At 50.5% G+C, this 19,500-nt stretch overlaps 1 protein-coding gene across 3 annotated transcripts; it reads right to left on the bottom strand.

Moving 5' to 3' along the window:
* Positions 1 to 6,087: 6,087 nt before the first annotated feature.
* IL10RB (interleukin 10 receptor subunit beta) lies at positions 6,088 to 19,487 on the bottom strand. 3 transcript variants are annotated; one of them, XM_058840956.1, is made up of 7 exons: positions 19,278 to 19,481; positions 16,757 to 16,880; positions 12,901 to 13,070; positions 11,845 to 12,032; positions 9,757 to 9,907; positions 9,363 to 9,520; positions 6,088 to 6,644 (listed from the first exon to the last, which is right to left on the bottom strand). In XM_058840956.1, the coding sequence occupies exons 1-7, from the start codon at positions 19,324 to 19,326 to the stop codon at positions 6,342 to 6,344; spliced, it is 1,143 nt and encodes a 380-aa protein (XP_058696939.1). In that variant the 5' UTR covers positions 19,327 to 19,481; the 3' UTR covers positions 6,088 to 6,341. The 3 variants fall into 3 exon arrangements, with proteins under 3 accessions (XP_058696939.1, XP_058696948.1, XP_058696930.1); XM_058840947.1 differs by having other exon boundaries at positions 6,391 to 6,735; positions 19,278 to 19,479; XM_058840965.1 differs by lacking the exon at positions 12,901 to 13,070 and having other exon boundaries at positions 19,278 to 19,487.
* Positions 19,488 to 19,500: the final 13 nt, after the last annotated feature.

Below are 19,500 nucleotides of genomic sequence, written 5' to 3'. Positions count from 1 at the left end.
GAGAAGCTCCAGGGAGAGCTCAGAGCCCCTTGCAGGGCCTGAAGGGGCTCCAGGAGAGCTGGAGAGGGACTGGGGCCAAGGGCTGCAGGAATTGCCAGGAGCCAGGGAATGGCTTGAGAGTAGGATTTGATGGGATCTTGGGCAGGAATTGTTCCCTGGCAGGGTGGGCAGGGGCTGGGATGGAATTGCCAGAGCAGCTGGGGCTGCCCCTGGATCCCTGGCAGTGCCCAAGGCCAGGCTGGACATTGGGAGCAGCTGGGACAGTGGGAGGTGTCCCTGCCATGGCAGATGATCTTTATTAAGGTCCTTACCAAGCCAAATCATTCCATGATTCTGTGATTATCTGGGAAGGGAGAAATCTCTCTTTAGCTGCAGCTTGTCCATTTCTCCAATGTTCAGTTGAATGTTGCAGTGAACATTAAATGTGGTGTGAGTGTTACAGCCCCTGAATTGGGCTCAGCTCCCATTTTTGCCAGCCACAAGTTCTGATCACAAGATTAACAAGCTTCTCTTTTTTTGTTTCATGTTTTCCATGGGCTGGCCCGGCTGCTGGCTTGGAGAGGTAAAGTCAGATGCTCACCTTTCACTTCCCACCCCCTCCAACACAAAGTCCTCAGTGGGCAGAGCAATATTTTCAGAGAGGAGGATTTGAAACTCTGGTGGGTGAAGGTCTGTGCCCTCAACATCCTGCTTGTTATAAACAGGACAGGCTTTGCTTCTTAGGGAGAACACAGACTTTAGGATAAAAATGTTCCTGGATAAAAATGTTCCTGGCTGCTGCTGCCTCTTGTGCCGTGGGGTGCTGCACGTACTCTGAGCACGCCTGCTATCTCAGGGTCCCAGGGTGGGTGGGGTTGGGAAGGACCACAGTGGTCCCCTGGTGCCAGCTCCCTGCCCCAGCAGGGCCATCCCAGAGCTCAGGGCACAGGGCTGTGTCCAGGTGGCTCTGGAATATCCCCAGGAGGAGACTCCAGCCCCTCTCTGGGCACTGCCCAGGGCACAAGTTGTGCTCCTGTGCAGGGGGAATTGCTGGGCTCAGGCCCTGCCCGTGGCTCTGGTGCCATTGCTGGGCCTGGAGCAGAGCCTGGGCCTGCTCTGCCCCTCCTGCACCCAGGGACGGACAGGGATGGACAGGGATGGACAGGGATGGACAGGGACGGACAGAGATGGACAGGGATGGACAGGGATGGACAGGGACGGACAGGGACGGACAGGGATGGACAGGGATGGACAGGGACAGCCAGGGATGGACAGGGACACTCCAGGGACAGCCAGGGACACCTCAGGGACACCCCAGGGCTGAGGCCCCTCTCAGCTGGGGCTCCTCTCCAGGCTGAGCAGCCCCAGCTCCCTCAGGCTCTCCTGAGCACAGAGATGCTGCAGGCTCTGGATTTTTGAGCCTGCAGGAGATCAGCCCATGGCTCTGACAGCCTGTGAGGGGCATTGCTGAGTGTCACAGGGCATTGCTGAGCCTGAGCCACACTCATCCTGCGAGGACTGGTTGCCTCCTGCCCCAGCAGTTGATAAGGAAACAAGTTTATGACAAGTTCTTGATGTAACCACACCTCAGGGTAAGCATTTTGCCACGTAGACCATGAAGCACAAGTGCTGAACCACTTCTAGAAACATTTTATAACCCACTAGATATTTACAGTTTGTCTTCTGCTGAGTTTGAATACGACTTCCTCACTGATGCTACAGAAGAAAGAAACAGAAGCTGGTGTTGCCCAGGCTGTGAGGAGAGAAGCTGTCTGCAGAGCACAGGCAGCCAGGGGAGGACAAGGTGTGTCCCTGTGCCCGTTGATATCTGTCCCAAAACACTCCTGTGACGAAGGAAACGAGGCCCTTTGGGCTCTGCTGGATTTATTTCTGTTGGCTGACAGACAAAGGAGGCAGAATTTGGTGGTTTCTTCTCATGTCAGCTCTGGAACAGGATGAAAGGGGCAAATACAGCATTTCATCTTGTGGGAAAAGTGTAGGAGCAGTGGTCCAGGAAGGAAGGACCTCAGGGAGCCCAAGGAGGGATCAGATCTATCTACCCCAAAACAGATTGTTTTTAATATCCCCCTTCTCAGGAGTATCCCCTGTATTGGTTTTTATTTCATCATTCACTCCCTGCCCTCAGAAGCCTTTCCCATTTTTTAGTGCTGTCATTACTCTGCCATCAGGCTTCTTTTCCCAGGCCAAGTTACATCATCTCCCTGTGGAGCCTGCTCCTGGTGCCCCTCCCAACCCTGCCAGCCCTGCTTCCTACACCAGGCTCAGCCTTCCCAGGCTCAGGAGAGCTGAAGAGCAGCGAGGAGGAACTTTTGGGTCAGGCCTTGGGATGAGCTGCCCAGGGAGGTTTGGAGTCGCTGGAATTGTCCCAGAGGAGTGTGGATGTGGCCCTTGGGGACAGGGTTTGGGGTGATGCTGGGTGGGACTGGGTGGTCCTGAAGGGCTCTCCCAGCCCTGGCGATCCTGGGATTAGGTTTGGAAGGACAGAAGTGTCCTAGGTGGCATCGACCAGGCTGACAGAATGAGGAAAGCCTGGCATAAACCTCTGTTTACAGCCTGTGGTGCCTTCAAAAGGTGTAATTTTGAACACATCTACAAGTTCCATCTTCATGGAGAATATTTAGAATCCCAGACTGGTTTGGGTTGGGAAGGATCTCAAATCCCACCCATTCCCAGCCCTGCCATGGCAGGGACACCTCCCACTGTCCCAGGTGCTCCCAATGTCCAGCCTGGCCTTGGGCACTGCCAGGGATCCAGGGGCAGCCCCAGCTGCTCTGGCAATTCCATCCCAGCCCCTGCCCACCCTGCCAGGGAACAATTCCTGCCCAAGATCCCAAGATCCAGCCCAGCCCTCTGCCACTGGCAGCCATTCCCTGGCTCCTGGCAATTCCTGCAGCCCTTGGCCCCAGTCCCTCTCCAGCTCTCCTGGAGCCCCTTCAGGCCCTGCAAGGGGCTCTGAGCTCTCCCTGGAGCTTCCCCTGTCCAGGCTGGAATTTCAGTGATCAGTGAGTTCTGCTCTGTTCAGGGGAGTTCCAGAGCCTGGTTTCACCCTTGAGTCAGCACGGCTGAAAATCCAACCCACTGCAAATCCTGGTGGTGTTTCCATGGCCTTTGTCACGACACTCACCCAGATGGGAGAGCAAAGCCCCTCTCTGAGGAGCTGTAACGTGGCTTCAAAAACTGTCCCAGAAGCAGAGGAGCAGAGAGGAGGGAGTGGGAATCAGAGAGGAGATTTGAGTGATGTGGTGGCAGGGTTGACAGGAAAATGGAAGAACTGGAGGTTGTTCATCAGATTCTTTGGTGCTTTCTCCAGTGGGGAATCCTGGGGTTAGTGATGCTCATCAGTGATGCTGGAGTGAGGATTTCCTCTCTCAGGCTTCCCCTGGGGCTCCTCATCCATCTTTGTGATGCCATCATCATTCCAAGGCCTCAGTGTCTGCAGCAATGGCTGGAGAGAATGCACAGTGAACTTCAGGAACTCCAGTCCCCAAGGGAGAAACATTTCCAGTACATGGCACACAGGTGGTCCAAAGCCTGTGGATTATTCACAGCTCTTCCTGTAAAGCTGCTCTGTGCAGCCCTGTTTCTCACAGCAGCACAGGCTCAAGGGAAGGAGCCTTGCTCTGCACCCCACTTATTCAATAATAATTTTCTAGGATGATGAATTCTAGAAAATGACATTTTGCAGGCTCTTTCCTCATCTGCCTCAGGAAAAAAAAGAAAAGCATGAAGTTACAAGCACAAGTGTTTGTGGTTAAGAATCAATTTAAAAGCTTTTCTAGAGCTTGGGATGGATATTTCTGAAAGCCTCTCTGGCTCTGCTGTTCAGTGGGATTGGGACTCAGAACCTCCAGGACCTGCTGGGCAGGGAAGACCCCAAAATTCCCAATAGGGAGAGAGAAAAATGTGGATCTGGGGGGTGATGGTGTCCCTGACCCCTTGGCTGGTCCTGGGCTCTGGTTTCTCTCTCCTGATGAAATTCTCCCTCCACTCCCTGGACTGGAAGTGTCTGAACTGTTCCTTTCTTTCCTCATTGCTCTCTTCTGGAACCTGCTTTGCTGACCACAAGCTCAGACTCGTCTCCTTCAGTTTTCCCCACTTCCCTATTCCTTAATCATTCCACTTTCCTTTGCATTTCAGGTCTGAAATATTTTTCCAAGCACTCCCAGGCCTTCCAAGACATCTGTTTTCTGCTGGCTCTGCCAGAACACGCCTCCAGCATCCCTCTGTACTTTCATTTTACATCAGCACATGGTTAAAGTTCACCTGATTTATTGATTTATTGTCACTGTGCTGTCCACAAGCTCAGCTCAAGGTGAACTCTCCTCTGAATTGCTGCTGCCCTCTGAATTATTGCTCCTCCTCTGAATGATTTCTTCCCTGGGCTCCTGGGGTCTGTGTGTCCCCTGTCCCCAGGCCTGGCTCACGATGTGGCTCTGATGGAAGCTGTGGCTGAGGGAGAGACCTCTCACCTACAAAAGCTTTCCTGGGTGTGGGGCAGGAAGGTTTCTGAAGCAAACCAAAGTGCAGGTCAGCCTGAAAAAAAACCATATCTGGGGTGATTTTAGCAGCTCCTAAATCCTGGAATTGTCCAAGGCCATGGGGCAGGGACACCTCCCACTGCTCCCAGCCCCAGTGTCCAGCCTGGCCTTGGGCACTGCCAGGGATCCAGCTCTGGGCACCCTGTGCCAGGATGTCCTTGCAGACACTTTTCCTGCTTCCATCCAAACTCCCAATGTATCCCTGAGCAGCCAAAGCTGTCGTTTCTGTTCTGCTGGGTTTCCCTGAGCAATGAGCCCGTGCTGAGGTGGCACAGCCTCATCTCTGCCCGAGCTGCCCTCAGCTGGTGGATTCCAGCGTGTTCCAATGTGCAGCAGCTGCTGGAGAGAGGAAAGCGGCTCCAGGAGCAGTGAAAGGCAGGGAATCTCCAGCCCCTCCTCAGCTCCATCTGCACCAGGCATTACACCCGAGGGTTTTGCCACTCTGAAAGCCAAAATAAAAGGGGAAAAAAGAAAATATGGAAAGAAGCTGATGCGGTGGGAGGAGGGACAGGGAACACACAGGGAGCTGGATTTGGTCCTAGGAGTGGTGATCCAAACACAGGATCAGCATTCCCAGAGCAGCCTTGGGGAGAAGTGGAGAAAAGCACCAATGAAACAAAACACCTTGAAAAAGATCAATTCAATAAATTCCGTGTTCCCCATGAAAGCAGAATATCAACAAAATTAAAAAGTACAGAAAGAACAGGTACAGATTCCACAGAATCCCAGGATCCTGGTGCTGGAAAAGCCCTCCCAGCCCATGGAGTCCCAGCTGTGCCCGATGCCCACCTTGTCCCCAGGGCAGAGCCCTGAGTGCCACGTCCAGCCCTTCCTTGGGCACCTCCAGGGATGGGCACTGCAAAGCTCCCTGGGCAGCCCCTGCCAAGGCCTGAGCTCCCTTTCCATGGGCAAATTCCTGCTGCTGTCCACCCTGAGCCTCCCCTGGCCCAGCCTGAGGCCTGAGCTCTCCTCCTGTCCCTGTTCCCTGGCAGCAGAGCCCGACCCCCCCGGCTGTCCCCTCCTGCCAGGGACTTGGGGACACTGGGAAGATCCACCCTGAGCATCCTCTGAGATGAAAATTGATGGAATCAATTCCTGTTTCCACCCTGCAGCCACTCCCAAACAGGAGATATTTCCACATCAAGCCCCCGAACCGTGCAGTTCCCAGGCTTCACTCCTGGACGTTTCCTTTTGGTGAGAGAATTTCATTTCTCACTCTCACTTGGATGCAGTGACACAAAACCCTGGGCAAAGCTCCCACTGCTGCTCCAGCCTTTACCCACCTGTGCAGGTGAGGCTGGATTTGGAACAGGGAGTCACAGCTCCTGGGATTTTTAAAATTAAGAATACACATCTGTAGATAATTAAAACTAACCTAATTTAACTCCCACTTCAGCTGCCGAGTTTCCCTCCAACATCAGCTCATCCCACCCTAAAAACTTCACAACTTTCCATCAAGGAAGAATAAATTCCATAAAATTCCATAGAAAGATGATGCCAGTGGGAACATCCTTGAAAACACATCATTCTTCATTAGAAAAAAAAAAAATAAACCAGTTCAGGTCTTTCCTTAGAAAATACTATTTTATTTTATAAACATTTTGATTCGTTTTTGCAATAAATAATTTGTCAAAGTAATTAGTGTTATATATAAATATGACATTCGCTTTTTAATGTCATAATCAGTGCCAGAGTTGCTACAGCTCCTCAGGGAGCCACAACCAACAGTGGAAAAAGTTGTGGATCATTTAATTCCTCATTTTGAGCCAAGTTTCTTGTACTTAAAAAAATGAAATTATTCTGTCAGAAGTCTGTGGTCACGTGTTTGTCTGTGGGTTTTTTTCTGCTGGAGAATTCAGCAATGAGATAAACCCAAAAGTCCATTTGCTTCTTCTTCTCAAAGGAAGAATGAGGAGGATATTTAGGCTTTTCCTGAGGATATTTAGGTTTTTCCTGAGGATATTTAGGTTTTCCCTGAGGATATTTAGGCTTTTGCTGAGGCTGCTCCCACTCCTGAGTCGGAGGCTCCTTGTGCAGAGTCCTCAGGGTGCTCTGGTGTCCTGCTGGCCTCATCCCCACTCCCTTCACCGAGGCTTTGGGGTTGCTCTGAAATCACAATCAGCTTGTCACAAACCAGGAGTTCTTCATTTGGAAGTGGAGGCAAAGGTTGCAGAGCACTGGGAGGTTTGCTCAAAAACTGGGAAACAAAGAGGAATTGAGGATTAGATCTCTCCCACCATCCTATCCTGCTTGCTCAGAAATACTGGGATTATTAAACAACACTGGGATTGTTCTGCACACATCAAATGGTTTTCCCAGGCCTTCCAAATCCCACAGGGCCAGCACTGTCATTTCCTCCCTAACATTCTGCTCCAGGCTTGGGGACAAGATGGAAACGCCTTTCAAGAATAACCCCAGGGCTCAGAGTCGTTTTTGGAAGAGAAACTTGAAAAAAATCAAGGAGCTTTGATTTGGAACAAACACTAAATGGTAACTGGGCTGTAGGTGAAGGAGTTCACAGACAGATTTGTCAAGGACAATCCTCTCTGGCACTGGGAGCCATTCCCTGGCTCCTGTCCCTCCGTGCCTTGTCCCCAGTCCCTCTCCAGCTCTCCTGGAACCCTTCAGGCACTGGAAGGCCACAATGAGGTCACCCCAGAGCCTTTCCTTCCCCAGGCTGAGCAACCCCAGCTCTCCCAGCCTTTCCTCACAGATCTGCTCCCTCCCTCTGCTCATCCTCATGCCCTCAGATGCAACAATTCTGAATTTGGAATAAGAAACCAGCTGCTCTGTCAGGAGTGCTGTGCACTGTAGGTAACAAAAATCAGCACAAATAACTTCATTATCAGCCCCTTTTCTACCAAACTGGGATTGGGAATGTTGTGGCACAGACCTGCAACTGAAACATTCCCATAGTGAAAGCACTGCCTTGGCCAAAGCACATTTTAGGGAGGCACAGCTGATCTTGGATTCCTGGGATAGCACCAGGACAAAGTTCTCCCTGTCTTTAGCCTCGAGCACATCCTGTGTGGAGCTGGTGCTGCCTGCCTGGGTGCTGAGCTCCAGCTCCTGCAAACCAAGGGCTGCAGGAATTGCCAGGAGCCAGGGAATGGCTGCCAGTGGCAGAGGGCAGGGCTGGATCTTGGGATCTTGGGCAGGAATTGTTCCCTGGCAGGGTGGGCAGGGGCTGGGATGGAATTGCCAGAGCAGCTGGGGCTGCCCCTGGATCCCTGGCAGTGCCCAAGGCCAGGCTGGACATTGGGAGCACCTGGGACAGTGGGAGGTGTCCCTGCCATGGCAGGGCTGGGAATGGGTGGGATTTGAGGTCCCTCCCAGCCCAAGCCAGTCTGGGATTCTGATATTCCATGACACTCCTGGTGTCTCACCTAAAGCAGGAGCCAAAGTCAGCTGCAAACCTGGGGGTGCTGAGCTCTGAGTGAGTCAAAATGAAAGGCCCAGAGGAACTGCAGGAGCTCAGGAGAGCACAGGTTGGTGCAGGAGCATTTGGTACATCCCTGTTTCTGGGAAGGGATTCTGCTGCAGCCTCTTTGTCCTCTGGGTGTGTGACAGGGGCAGTGGGTGCCCATCAGCAAAGGCTGCTGTCACTGCTCCCCTTTCAGCTGGAATGTTCAGACTCCATAGGATCACAGATTCCCAGAATGGTTTGGGTTGGATGGGACTCCAAAGCTCATCCCATCCTGCCCCTGCTGTGGCCAGGGACACCTCCCATAGCCCAGGCTGCTCTGGTAGAGCTGATCCAGCCCAGCTTCCTTCTGTTGAGAAGGTAGAATTAGAAAGGGATTATAAATATGACTCTTTAGCCAGAAAGGCTAAGGAAGAAATACAAATGAAAGCACGGTTTGAATAATTCAAAGAAACCGATCTGGTAGCCAGAACACATTCTGTCCCCCAATAAAACTGAGCTGAGACCCCTCTCCCCAGCCTTGTAAGGAAAGGTCTGAAGGACCCTGAAATAACTAAAAATATGCAAAAACAGCGATTTCTATAGGTTGCACACAAATGTTACTGTATTAGTATACTCAGAAACATTGGTTAGTGAAGGAATAGAATATTCAATGTATAGGTTATATAAGAAATTGTAAAAGAGAGTTCTCTCTCTTGGTCTCTCTTAGCCCTCTTAGCCTTCTTGCCTCATGCTTTCTACACTCTTGCTGCTCTCTTTTTCCTGCTCTTTCCTGCTCTCCTTTATCCTCATTTTCCCCATCTCTCTCATTTCTGTTCTGTTCCTCTCTTTCTTAGCAATCTTAAGTCTTGAATTCATGTATTCATATTTTACCCTCTTTGTATTGTGCTCTCTGAGCCTGCTTTGAGCTCTGTCTGCTGGCTCATAGCAGAGCTCTCTCTGTCTCCCACACCCTGAAATAAACTCCTAACACCTAACTCGACTATAGAGGTCTCTGCCGTGTCTCAGACCATCCACACCCTGAAGCATCTCTTACACCTTCCTCAGACACTTTCCTGAAGTTCAGCTCCTGATTGCACTCATGACAGGACTTTGCTGCAGGAGAAAATGGAGCTGCTTTAAGTCTGAAAGGAGGCAGGAGAGACAGATTTCTGTTGCTCACTGGCTAAATGAGGAACTGAAGTTGACACCTGGTACTTTCTCACTTCAAAATCAACAAACCCATCCTGGTTCTGAGCCATAAAAAGCTGGTGATTACAAATTCCAGATCACTGAGCATCAGGTGCCAGTGAAAGGAGGCAAAACAAAAGGAGCTCTAAATGCTTTGGCACTGAGAGCCTTGAAAAAACAAGTGGCTCTGCTGGAAAAGCTGATTTTCACGTGTTAGGCAGGAAACAAACCTCTTTCAAGTGTTCTGGGAAAACATAGGAAGGGCAGAAAACGTGTTTGATGAGTCTGTACAGATAAAAACTGGAGAAGAAACAAGCAGTGACAGCTGTGGCCACAACAAGCATTGATCCCACCAGGACAGTCACAGTTACCCACACAGGGGTTACACCTGCAAGAGACAAGGACAAAAAAAAACAATTAAAACTGTCAATATTAATTTCTAAGTAATTATTTTCATATTCTCACTTTCTCTATGGCAGTGCCCAAGGCCAGGCTGGACATTGGGAGCAGCTGGGACAGTGGGAGGTGTCCCTGCCATGGCAGGGCTGGCACTGGGTGGGCTCTGAGGTCCCTCCCCAGCCATCCCAGTGTATGATTCCAGGATTTCCCAGTTCCCCATGTTACCATTGTGGGTTGTCTGCTCACAGAGCTCCCTGCTCAGCTCCCCTGTCTTGTTCCACTCAGGAATCACCGCCTGCACTTGGACACAATAAACTGTCCATGGCTCCAGCTGGGAGAGGATCTCAGAGTTGTGTTTGGTGTCCACCTGAGCAACCTGAAAACAGAGAAAAACAGAAAAAACTGAAGCATGTGAGATCAGTGACTTAGCTCTGGAATCACCAAGGAATTACAGCTACAACTGCACTGTGAGACCATCCACACCACTGAGCTTTGGGCCCTTTCCAGCAGCACTGACAAAGTTTTAGGCTAATGAGGGTTGAAAAGTGATATCTGGTGGCAGCCAGAAACTCACCCAACCAAATGAGATCAGCTAGGAGCACAGTTCCACACAAACACCATCTCACTGGAGAGGGAGCAAGTGGGAGAAGAGCACAAGAGGAAAAGGCCTCAGGTCATGCCTGGGGAGTTTTAGGTTGGATATTAGGAAAAATTTCTCCACTGACAAAGCTGTTGAGCCCTGGAATGAGCTGCCCAGAGAAATGCTGCAGTCCCCACCCCTGGAAGTGTCAAAAATGTGTAGATGTGGCACATGGGGACATGGGTTAGTGGTGAACACAGGGTGCTGGTTAATGGCTGGAACTGATGGCCACAGAGGGCTTTCCCAACCTTCCCAACTCTGTGATTCCGTGGTCTGCCATCTAGACAAAACCAAAAACAAAGAAGAAAATCTCTCTGGGAGCTGCGAGGTGGCTGAGCAGATGAATTTGCTGTTCAGGATCAGTTATGTCCCTGTGACTGCAGGGTATCCCTCAACAGCAGACTCCAGCCAGGTTTCAATCCTGGAGCAGGAACCCACCTCACAAATAACCTGTGAAGCCACCCAGCCTCTGCCTGCTGCCTCCTCGAGCCCTAGGGAATCTCCCAGCCTTGTACTTGGAAGTGTTGCACAGCCTCAAAATGCAGCTCTGCTCCTCTGCTGAACCCAGCTGGTGCATCCCAGCTGCAGGAACAGCTGCATTCCTCAGGAGTTTGGGAATGGAAAAGCAGTGTGGGAAACCATGAGCCCTCCTTTTCTGGAGCTGAGTGGCAAAGCACCGTGCAGGTAACAGGTACAAATCAAATTACACACAGTGGAGTCCCATTTTATAAAATTGCACTGATGCACAAAGCACTCATTAACTGTGACCACAACCTGCTGCTCAGGGGCTTCCTGTCGGCCTCAAATAGAGGCCATCATGCTCTAATTAATACATTACTAATGAGCTTTCTCCATGCACTGTATATGGAGGAGCACCTGTGGGAGAGGCTGTCCCTGAGAGGGAGAAAGGGAACTGCAGAGGATACAAACTGCAGAGCTGCAGGTGACCACAGTGAATAAAAGCCTTACCCATTTTTAGATATTTTTGGGGGTAAAAAGCCCAAAGTCCCATAAAGAGGGAAAAACCACAGAGTTATTGATAATTATGGAAAGAGAAAATTCTGTCCATGCTGCTGTTTAATTACACAGCTCCTGTGTTTGCTCTGAGTCCCAGCTGTAGTGACCAGACTTGATTAATTGGCATTAGTAGAGATCAAGTTTTACTCTCAGAATCACAGAATCACAGACTGGGTTGGGCTGGAGGGACCTCAGAGCCCACCCATTCCCAGCCCTGCCATGGCAGGGCCACCTCCCACTGTCCCAGGAGCTCCCAATGTCCAGCCTGGCCTTGGGCACTGCCAGGGATCCAGGGGCAGCCCCAGCTGCTCTGGCAATTCCATCCCAGCCCCTGCCCACCCTGCCAGGGAACAATTCCTGCCCAAGATCCCAAGATCCAGCCCTGCCCTCTGCCACTGGCAGCCATTCCCTGGCTCCTGGCAATTCCTGCAGCCCTTGGCCCCAGTCCCTCTCCAGCTCTCCTGGAGCCCCTTCAGGCCCTGCAAGGGGCTCTGAGCTCTCCCTGGAGCTTCTCCTCTCCAGCTGAGCACCCCCAGCTCTCCCAGCCTGGCTCCAGAGCTATGCAACCTCCGCCAGCCCCTCCAGGAGCTCCCAGGACTTTCCCAGGACGGTGTTTTCCAGGAGAAGCGCAGCTGAAGGTCAGGGAGTTGCCATACCCTGGAAGCAGAGGCCGGGTCTGTGTCTGTGCTGCCTTTCTTCCAGTAGAAGATCCTGTAATTCCAGGAGCCATAGTAGTGCCTCAGGGGCCACCTGTCCTGCCCGTGCCCTGCAAAGGGCCCCGAGAAATCCACGTGGAGATCCCCGGACTCCGACTTCAGCCTCACCTCAGGGGGACCAACGATGGCTGCACACAGGGAGAGGAGAGCAGAGGAGGGAATTCAGCTTCAGCTGGCTCAGCTGGATGTTTTTACACAGCCCAAAAGTCCCCCTTTAAAGAAAGTGTTAAAAGAAAGTAATTTCTTTCCCTGGTTCAGGCACAAATAAATCCTTTCCTGACAGAAAGAAAAGGGATTTTATTTTTGCAGTTAAACACCAGGTACCAATGCAGGCTCTATTCCCACACCCTCTAAACAAACTCAGTTCCCTTTTTCCAGCTGTGCTGACTCCAGGAGAGGAAGAACCACTTCCATGGCTTCTGCTCACTTCTCCTTCTGGGCCAAACTGTCACAACATCTGTCTGTCCTGAGCAGACCCCCTAGAAAAGTGTTTTCTTGTGGGGTTTTGTGGGTTTTGATTATGATCAGCTTGAAAAATGGAAAGGTCTGAATTATTTCTGCCTTGTGCAATCAAGATTTCTTGGCTTGAAAATCAACCTTTCTCTGTGAGAGTGGGTTTTTTTTTTTGAAGTAAGAAAAAATAAAAATTAAGCTTTTTGTCTGGCAAAGCAATGAATAAGGAAGTAACTGAATTTATTTAGGTGCACAGGAAGTCTGGCTCCTTGAAGACAACTTCTCCCTGGCTGGAGAATAGACACGTGCCTTATTTTAAGAGAAAACGATGCTTTCCTTGAAAATCTCCTCCAAAGGAGTCATCAACACTGTGATAATGAAACGATTTTGCTTTCTGCCAGCGTCCTGACCAAGACTTCACAGTTCAACCCATAAAACACTAAACGACAAAAGGCTAAAGGATAAAATCCCCCTGAGCCTGAGAGAGGCGGGTGGAGCTGTGGCAGGCAGTTTTTTGGGGAAGAGCAGGGAGAAGAAGCTCACTGTCATCCATGGGTTTGAAGCGGAGGGTGAGCCAGGGGGAGCGCAGCCGTCCCGCCTCGGCTCGCAGCTGCAGGATGTAGTGACCGTACACGGACAGAGAGGACACGTCGCACTCGGGCAGCCTCAGCCGCGTCCCCAGCGTGTCGTAGCTGTCCCCGGGGATGTTGATGCTGCAGGGGACACAAAGAGTGTGGAGTGTTGGGGAGGATGAAACTGGGAAACCTTATCGATATGATTGTTTAGGAAAAGATTCTGAAAAGATGAGACTTAGAATCGAAATAGAAATGAAAAGCAGCTTTGAGCCTTAGGATACTGACTGTTAATTTCTACATAACCAAAGAACAATAGCCTAGCCAGCTGAAGGAGAATCCTCTTTTATAGAACAATACCCTTCTGCTGACGCTGAATCCAAAGGTCAAGCAGCAAGAGAAGAATTTGAAGAGTAGCTTTTAGAGTTTAAAATGTAACACTGTATGGTAATGTAGTAGTTCTTATAGGCTATATGTGAATTCTATAGAATGTGTGTCATGTATTGGTTGGTTACTGGGAATTAGAATATTCAGTATAGAAAAGGATATAATGTATCACTCTCTTAGCTCTTAACTTCCTCTTAACTCCTATTCCCTTCTCCCCTCTTAACTTCCCCTCTTAAGCTCTCTCTTAATTCTTATTCCCTTCTCTGACTCTTAACTCTTATCCCCCCCTCCCCTCTTACTCTTAACTTCTCCTGCCCTCTCTCTTAAGCTCTGTCCCCCCTCTTAGCCTGCTCCTTTGTTATAGATACATTTTATATTGTTGGCTTTTTGCAAATATTAAAATGAATGTTATGTGTATAAGAATGAGAAATTTTGTTAACTGTATTAATACAGTTTTCTTTATTTCTGTTATTGATGAAATTTAGAAATAGTAGTATAATACATATATGTTAGGCTATGGCATAGTATTAAAATAAAAATTGCTTTTGTTTGTGTAACCCAAAGACTGAGGAAAAAAAATAGCTGGAGAACTCCTGCATTCGTGAACTATCTTATCCAGATGAAGACAGCAGTGACCAGAACTCTGGGGGGAGGAATTTATTGTATTTCTGGTATCAGAGTATGTAAATCTCAATGGTGCCAAGAGGATTGATCTATTGGGAAGGGGGCAAGAGAAAACTGAACAGAAGAACACCAAAGATCCTATGAAGAATGTCTGAATATGTGTGAGAATTTATGGATATGTAGTAGGGTTCTGTTTTTAAGGGACAATCCTTTGTCAGTAAGGTGTGCTCTCTTGGCTGAATGCAGAGACACCTGGCTGTATCTGTATACTTTACTTTATTTTTTCTCCTAATTGTCTTTTTTATTAAACTTTTAAATTCTATAAAAATGATGTGAACCTCATTTTTCACATCCCTCAATCCCCACTCCTCTCTTACTCTCTCCTGCCTTCTTCCCCCCATGCTCCCTGACTCCCCTCTCCTCTCTGTCCCTGACCATGTCCACACTGTGGCTGGCAGTGGGCAGTGATCCCTTCCTCCCTCTGCCTCAATAATAAACTGATTATACCTGAACAGCCTGACCCAGGAGAAGTCTCTCACCGTGGGTTTGGTGCCATAATAGTGGGGGATGTTATAGATACATATTATATTATTGGCTTTTCACAAATATTAAAGTGAATGTTACATGTATAAGGTTAGAAAACTTTGTTGTGTTAATACAGTTCCTTCTATTTCTGTAATTGATGAAACTTAGAAATAGTGGTATAATACATATATATGTTAGGCTATAACGTGATATTAAAGCACAAACTACTTTTTGTTTATATAACCCAGGGACTGAAAAGATGGTCAGAGACCCCCCCTGAATTCTTAAGTTTATCTTGTCCTCCAATACCTCCAAGAGAAGGATTTATTGCACCCTTATCAGAGGATATAAAACCCAGTGGTGCCAAGAAAATTGATTTATTGGGAAGGGGGCAAGGTGAAAACTGAACAAAGAAACATCTAAAACTTAAGAATAATGTCTGAATATGTGTAAGAATTTATGGATGTGTAGTAGGGTTCTGTTTTTAAGGGACTATCCTTTGTTAGTAAGGTGAATGCAGAGACACTCAGCTGTATCTATATATTTTACTCTATTTTTATCTAATTGTCTTTCTATTAAACTTTTAAATTCTATATAAAAAAATACAAACCTCGTTTTTCACAAGGGAGCTGGCTGAATGGCTTTAAGGCAGCAAGGTGAGCAGTTGGGTGTAACGGGTGAGGAAGGGGTACAACACTTCAAACAGCCACTTTTAGTGGCTAAAGCCTCACTTTCATGTTACAGCCTATTTTTATATAGTTTTTAAAGGCTTTGTGGTTAATTTTAATTGGTTAGTAATTTTTTTTGCCACTTGATTAATTAGTTAGAAGGTGATTGTGTGTGCATGTGTTAAGACTCTCATCAATAAGCGTTTACATATTTTTTAAATGGATTCTCATGGGGTAGACTTTTTATTTTTTGTAGGTGCAACTAGTTTTTCTTATAAGAGTAGATTGTTATGTAAATTGATTTACATTCTTGTGATTTTTTTTATGGAAACTTAACATGCTAGCTGTTAATTTAGCTGAGCAAGGCCTGATTTTATAAGGCCTTTCCTTTATAAGGTTTTATCTATATGCAACATTAGCACTCAAGGACATAAAAATGTATCCAGTGTAAGACTCACACTAAGGATTTTATACCTGTCTATAAATCCATGATAAACTTAGGGATTAAAATTCTAATTTTAATTAGAATTTTGGGGTGACAACAGCCCACTCAGCAGGCAGGAGCTCAGAGAAGCCAGCAAACACCCAGTGCAGGGCACATCTGTCCCCCTGGGACTCTGCTCAGAGCTGTCCCCAGGGTTTGCACACAAGGACAAACCAGAGAAAACAGGGCTGGGAAACTACCAGGAGCTGCTTATGGAATAGAACCACAGCAAGTGTGGGCTGGAGGGACCTCAGAGGCCACCCAGAGCCACCCCTGCCATGGCAGGGACACCTCCCACTGTCCCAGGTGCTCTCAGCCCCATCCAGCCTGGCCTTGATCAATACATGATTTAATAGATGATATTTAATATATTTTAGTCTTTCTGCTTTGCATCGAAAGCCAGCCCAGAAATGTAATGATCAAGGGACCATGGCTACAGAACCCAGGAAAATCTCTCAGCTAAGCTTGAAGAGAAGGCTCTGGGTAAGGCTTAGAGCTCCTTCCAGTGCCTGGAGGGGCTTATCAAGGAGAGAGAGAACTTTCCCATGGGCAGAGAGTGCCAGGAGCCAGGGAACGGCTGCCAGTGGCAGAGGGCAGGGCTGGATCTTGGGATCTTGGGCAGGAATTGTTCCCTGGCAGGGTGGGCAGGGGCTGGGATGGAATTGCCAGAGCAGCTGGGGCTGCCCCTGGATCCCTGGCAGTGCCCAAGGCCAGGCTGGACATTGGGAGCAGCTGGGACAGTGGGAGGTGTCCCTGCCATGGCAGGGCTGGGCTGGGCTGGGATGGCATGGCATGGCATGGCATGGCTGCATCTGAGAGCTCAGGGAAGGGCAAACACTCAGCACAACCAGGTCTCTTCCATCACAGGTAGGAGTGATTGAGAGTGATTCTCCACGAGACAGAAAACCCACACACACAGCCAGTGTTAGAACGTGCTTGTGGTTCCAGAATAAACAGGATAATGCTGCCCTGGGTGTGAATGCCCAGAAAATGCCTCTGCCCTGTCCTTCAGCTCTACAGAGAAGCCTCTCACAAGCTGAAATAAAGGGCCAGCTCCTGACTGTGCTCTGGAAGGACACAAAACCCAAGCACACAGAGCTGTAAGATGTGAATTACAGCCAGCCCTTTCCCAGACTTACCTCTTGGATCGGACAGTGTAGGTGATGTTCCCTTCAGGGAACCTTGGTGCATCCCACTGCAAGGTGCTGTGAAGATTGACTGAAGTGATCCTTGCGTTTCGGGGCTTTGGGATCATTCCAGAAACTGTGGGAGGAATCAGAACCAAACATTGCAGTGTTTGCTGCAGCACTTCTCACTCACCCGAAATTTAAATACAGCCTCTGCCTTGCCTGAGGTGCTTATGTTGAACAAAGCCAAATTAAATTAATTTAAATCCTGATGCCTCCCCTGCCTCCTTATGCAACAAAACAAATTACTGGCACCAGTGACTTCCAGTAAGTTCTTGTGACACCAACATTTCTTGGGCATGACTGAGCTGGTGCTGCCCAGGACTCAGGGCATGAACTCTCCCTGAGACTGGCAACCCCAAATTTCTCTAAGCAGTGCTCCAGCAGCACTGTGGGAATAACAAGGGCGTGGGGATTGATAAACAGAGATAAACCAGAAGCACCTCTGAAGGTAATAGAGATATTACATATAATTAAATATAATTAAGTATCATTAATCAGCATTATTCACAAGTGACAAAACCCCAGTTGTTCTCCTTTCCTGGAACTGAATAAAAGAAACCCTAAAGTCGTGTAAAGTATCAGTGATGGACTCATTACTGTTATGATTTAATTATTCTTACACAACTGTAGGTATTGAGACAAGAATAGCAAGGATTCCAGCCCATTACTGCACCACAAATGAGCAATGCAAACAAACCCTGCCAGAGCAGAGCAGTGCTTAAATGCCACAGGAGTCACACCTGATGACAGCTGATCTAAGATAAATAACACATTTTCCATGTCTGTAGTTCACAGAATCATCAGGGCTGGATGAGCCCTTCAAGGTCACCCTGTGTCACCCTGTGTCACCCCCACAACCAGCCCTGAGCTGTGTCCCCAGCTGACACAGAAATGAATGAAATTCCTGTGGCAGTCACTCCCTCTGGCAGGGATGAGTTTGAAATCTGAACCTGGCTTAAACAAAACCTATTTCAGACTCTGGTTCCTACAGTGTTACTGGTTTGGGCTGGAGGGACCTCAAATCCCACCCAGAGCCAGCCCAGCCATGGCAGGGACACCTCCCACTGCCCCAGCTGCTCCCAATGTCCAGCCTGGCCTTGGGCACTGCCAGGGATCCAGGGGCAGCCCCAGCTGCTCTGGCAATTCCATCCCAGCCCCTGCCCACCCTGCCAGGGAACAATTCCTGCCCAAGATCCCAAGATCCAGCCCTGCCCTCTGCCACTGGCAGCCATTCCCTGGCTCCTGGCCCTGCAGCCCTTGGCCTCTGTCCCCCTCAGTTCTTTTGGAGCGCTGCCCCTCCTTTGAGGGTGAGATCTGAGGTAGGCATGCAAATTCCCAGGAAAATGAACATTTCCTTGCAAGGCTCTCTTCCTTCAGGTAGTGCTTCCTACCTGAGGAGTGTCCAGGTATATTGGGCACTGTGGAGCCAAAGAGATGAGGAAATTCTGGGGTTTCAGCTTTGTGAACAGCCCTCCCAGCCCATGGAGTCCCAGCTGTGCCCGATGCCCACCTTGTCCCCAGGGCAGAGCCCTGAGTGCCACGTCCAGCCCTTCCTTGGGCACCTCCAGGGATGGGCACTGCAAAGCTCCCTGGGCAGCCCCTGCCAAGGCCTGAGCTCCCTTTCCATGGGCAAATTCCTGCTGCTGTCCACCCTGAGCCTCCCCTGGCCCAGCCTGAGGCCTGAGCTCTCCTCCTGTCCCTGTTCCCTGGCAGCAGAGCCCGACCCTCTGCAGACAGAGACACGGAGCTCTCGGGACGCAGCTTCACCCCCACGCCCGCCTTTCCTCGCCGGGACTTGCACAATGTCCCAATCCCGGCAGGAGCGTCCCCGTTTCCCGGCACAGAGTGAGCCCCGGGGCGATAACGCCGGCGGAACCCCGGCACCAGCAGAGGCCGGGCGGGCTGGACAGGGCGCTCCCGCCCGCCCGCTCCGTTCCTCACAGCCCCCGAGAGGCCGCGCCGGGCTCGGGGCAGTGCGGAGCCGCAGGACCGCCCTCTCCTCAGGGATCGTCCATCAGGCACCGCCGCCTCCTCAGGGATCGCCCCTCAGTCACCGCCGCCCCCTCAGGGATCGCTCCTCAGGGATCGCCGCCCCCTCAGGGATCGCCCCCTCAGCCACCACCGCCCCCTCAGGGATCGCCCCTCAGTCACCGCCGCCTTCTCAGGGATCGCCCCTCAGTCATCGCCGCCCCCTCAGGGATCGCTCCTCAGGGATCGCCCCTCAGGGATCGCCCCTCAGGGATCGTCCCCTCAGGGATCGCCCTTCAGGGATCGCCCCTCAGGGATCGCTCCTCAGGGATCGTCCCCTCAGGCACCGCCGCCTCCTCAGGGATCGCCCCTCGGGACCGCCGCCCCCTCGTGCACCGCCGCCCCGGGCGCCTCTCGCTGTCGCTCCCCCTGAGGGCACCGCCGCCCGGCGGGACCGGGATGTCGCTCCATCCCTCCCCCCGTCCCTCCCCGGCGGACTCACCGCAGAGCAGGAGCCCGCTGCAGAGCGCGGCCCGCAGCGCCGCGGCCATGGCGGCTCCCTCAGCAGCGGCGCGGCGGCCACGCCATGGCTGCGGGAGCGGGGCCGGCCCGACAGCTCGAAATCCCGAACCCCGACACCCTTCCGCTTCCCCGCACCCCGACAGCCTCCCGCCTCCCCACGGGGCGGGCCGGGCACGGGGCAGCCCCGGCACCCCGGCACCCTT

Source organism: Poecile atricapillus, chromosome 1, assembly GCF_030490865.1.
Source record: "Poecile atricapillus isolate bPoeAtr1 chromosome 1, bPoeAtr1.hap1, whole genome shotgun sequence".
In the NCBI taxonomy this organism is placed as follows: domain Eukaryota; kingdom Metazoa; phylum Chordata; class Aves; order Passeriformes; family Paridae; genus Poecile; species Poecile atricapillus.
Note: the sequence above shows the minus strand (reverse complement) of the source record. Positions and strands in the feature narration are given on the sequence as shown.

What these genes read in the sequence shown, in the direction of transcription:
- IL10RB (XM_058840956.1), bottom strand. Translation starts at nt 19,326, where the DNA reads ATGGCCGCGGCGCTGCGGGCCGCGCTCTGCAGCGGGCTCCTGCTCTGC. An exon ending in TGAGCAGACAACCCACAATG is followed by an intron (nt 9,521 to 9,756) that starts GTAACATGGGGA and finishes TGTCTCTTGCAG; the next exon opens with GTGTAACCCCTGTGTGGGTA. An exon ending in TCCCAGAACACTTGAAAGAG is followed by an intron (nt 6,645 to 9,362) that starts GTTTGTTTCCTG and finishes TTGTGATTTCAG; the next exon opens with AGCAACCCCAAAGCCTCGGT.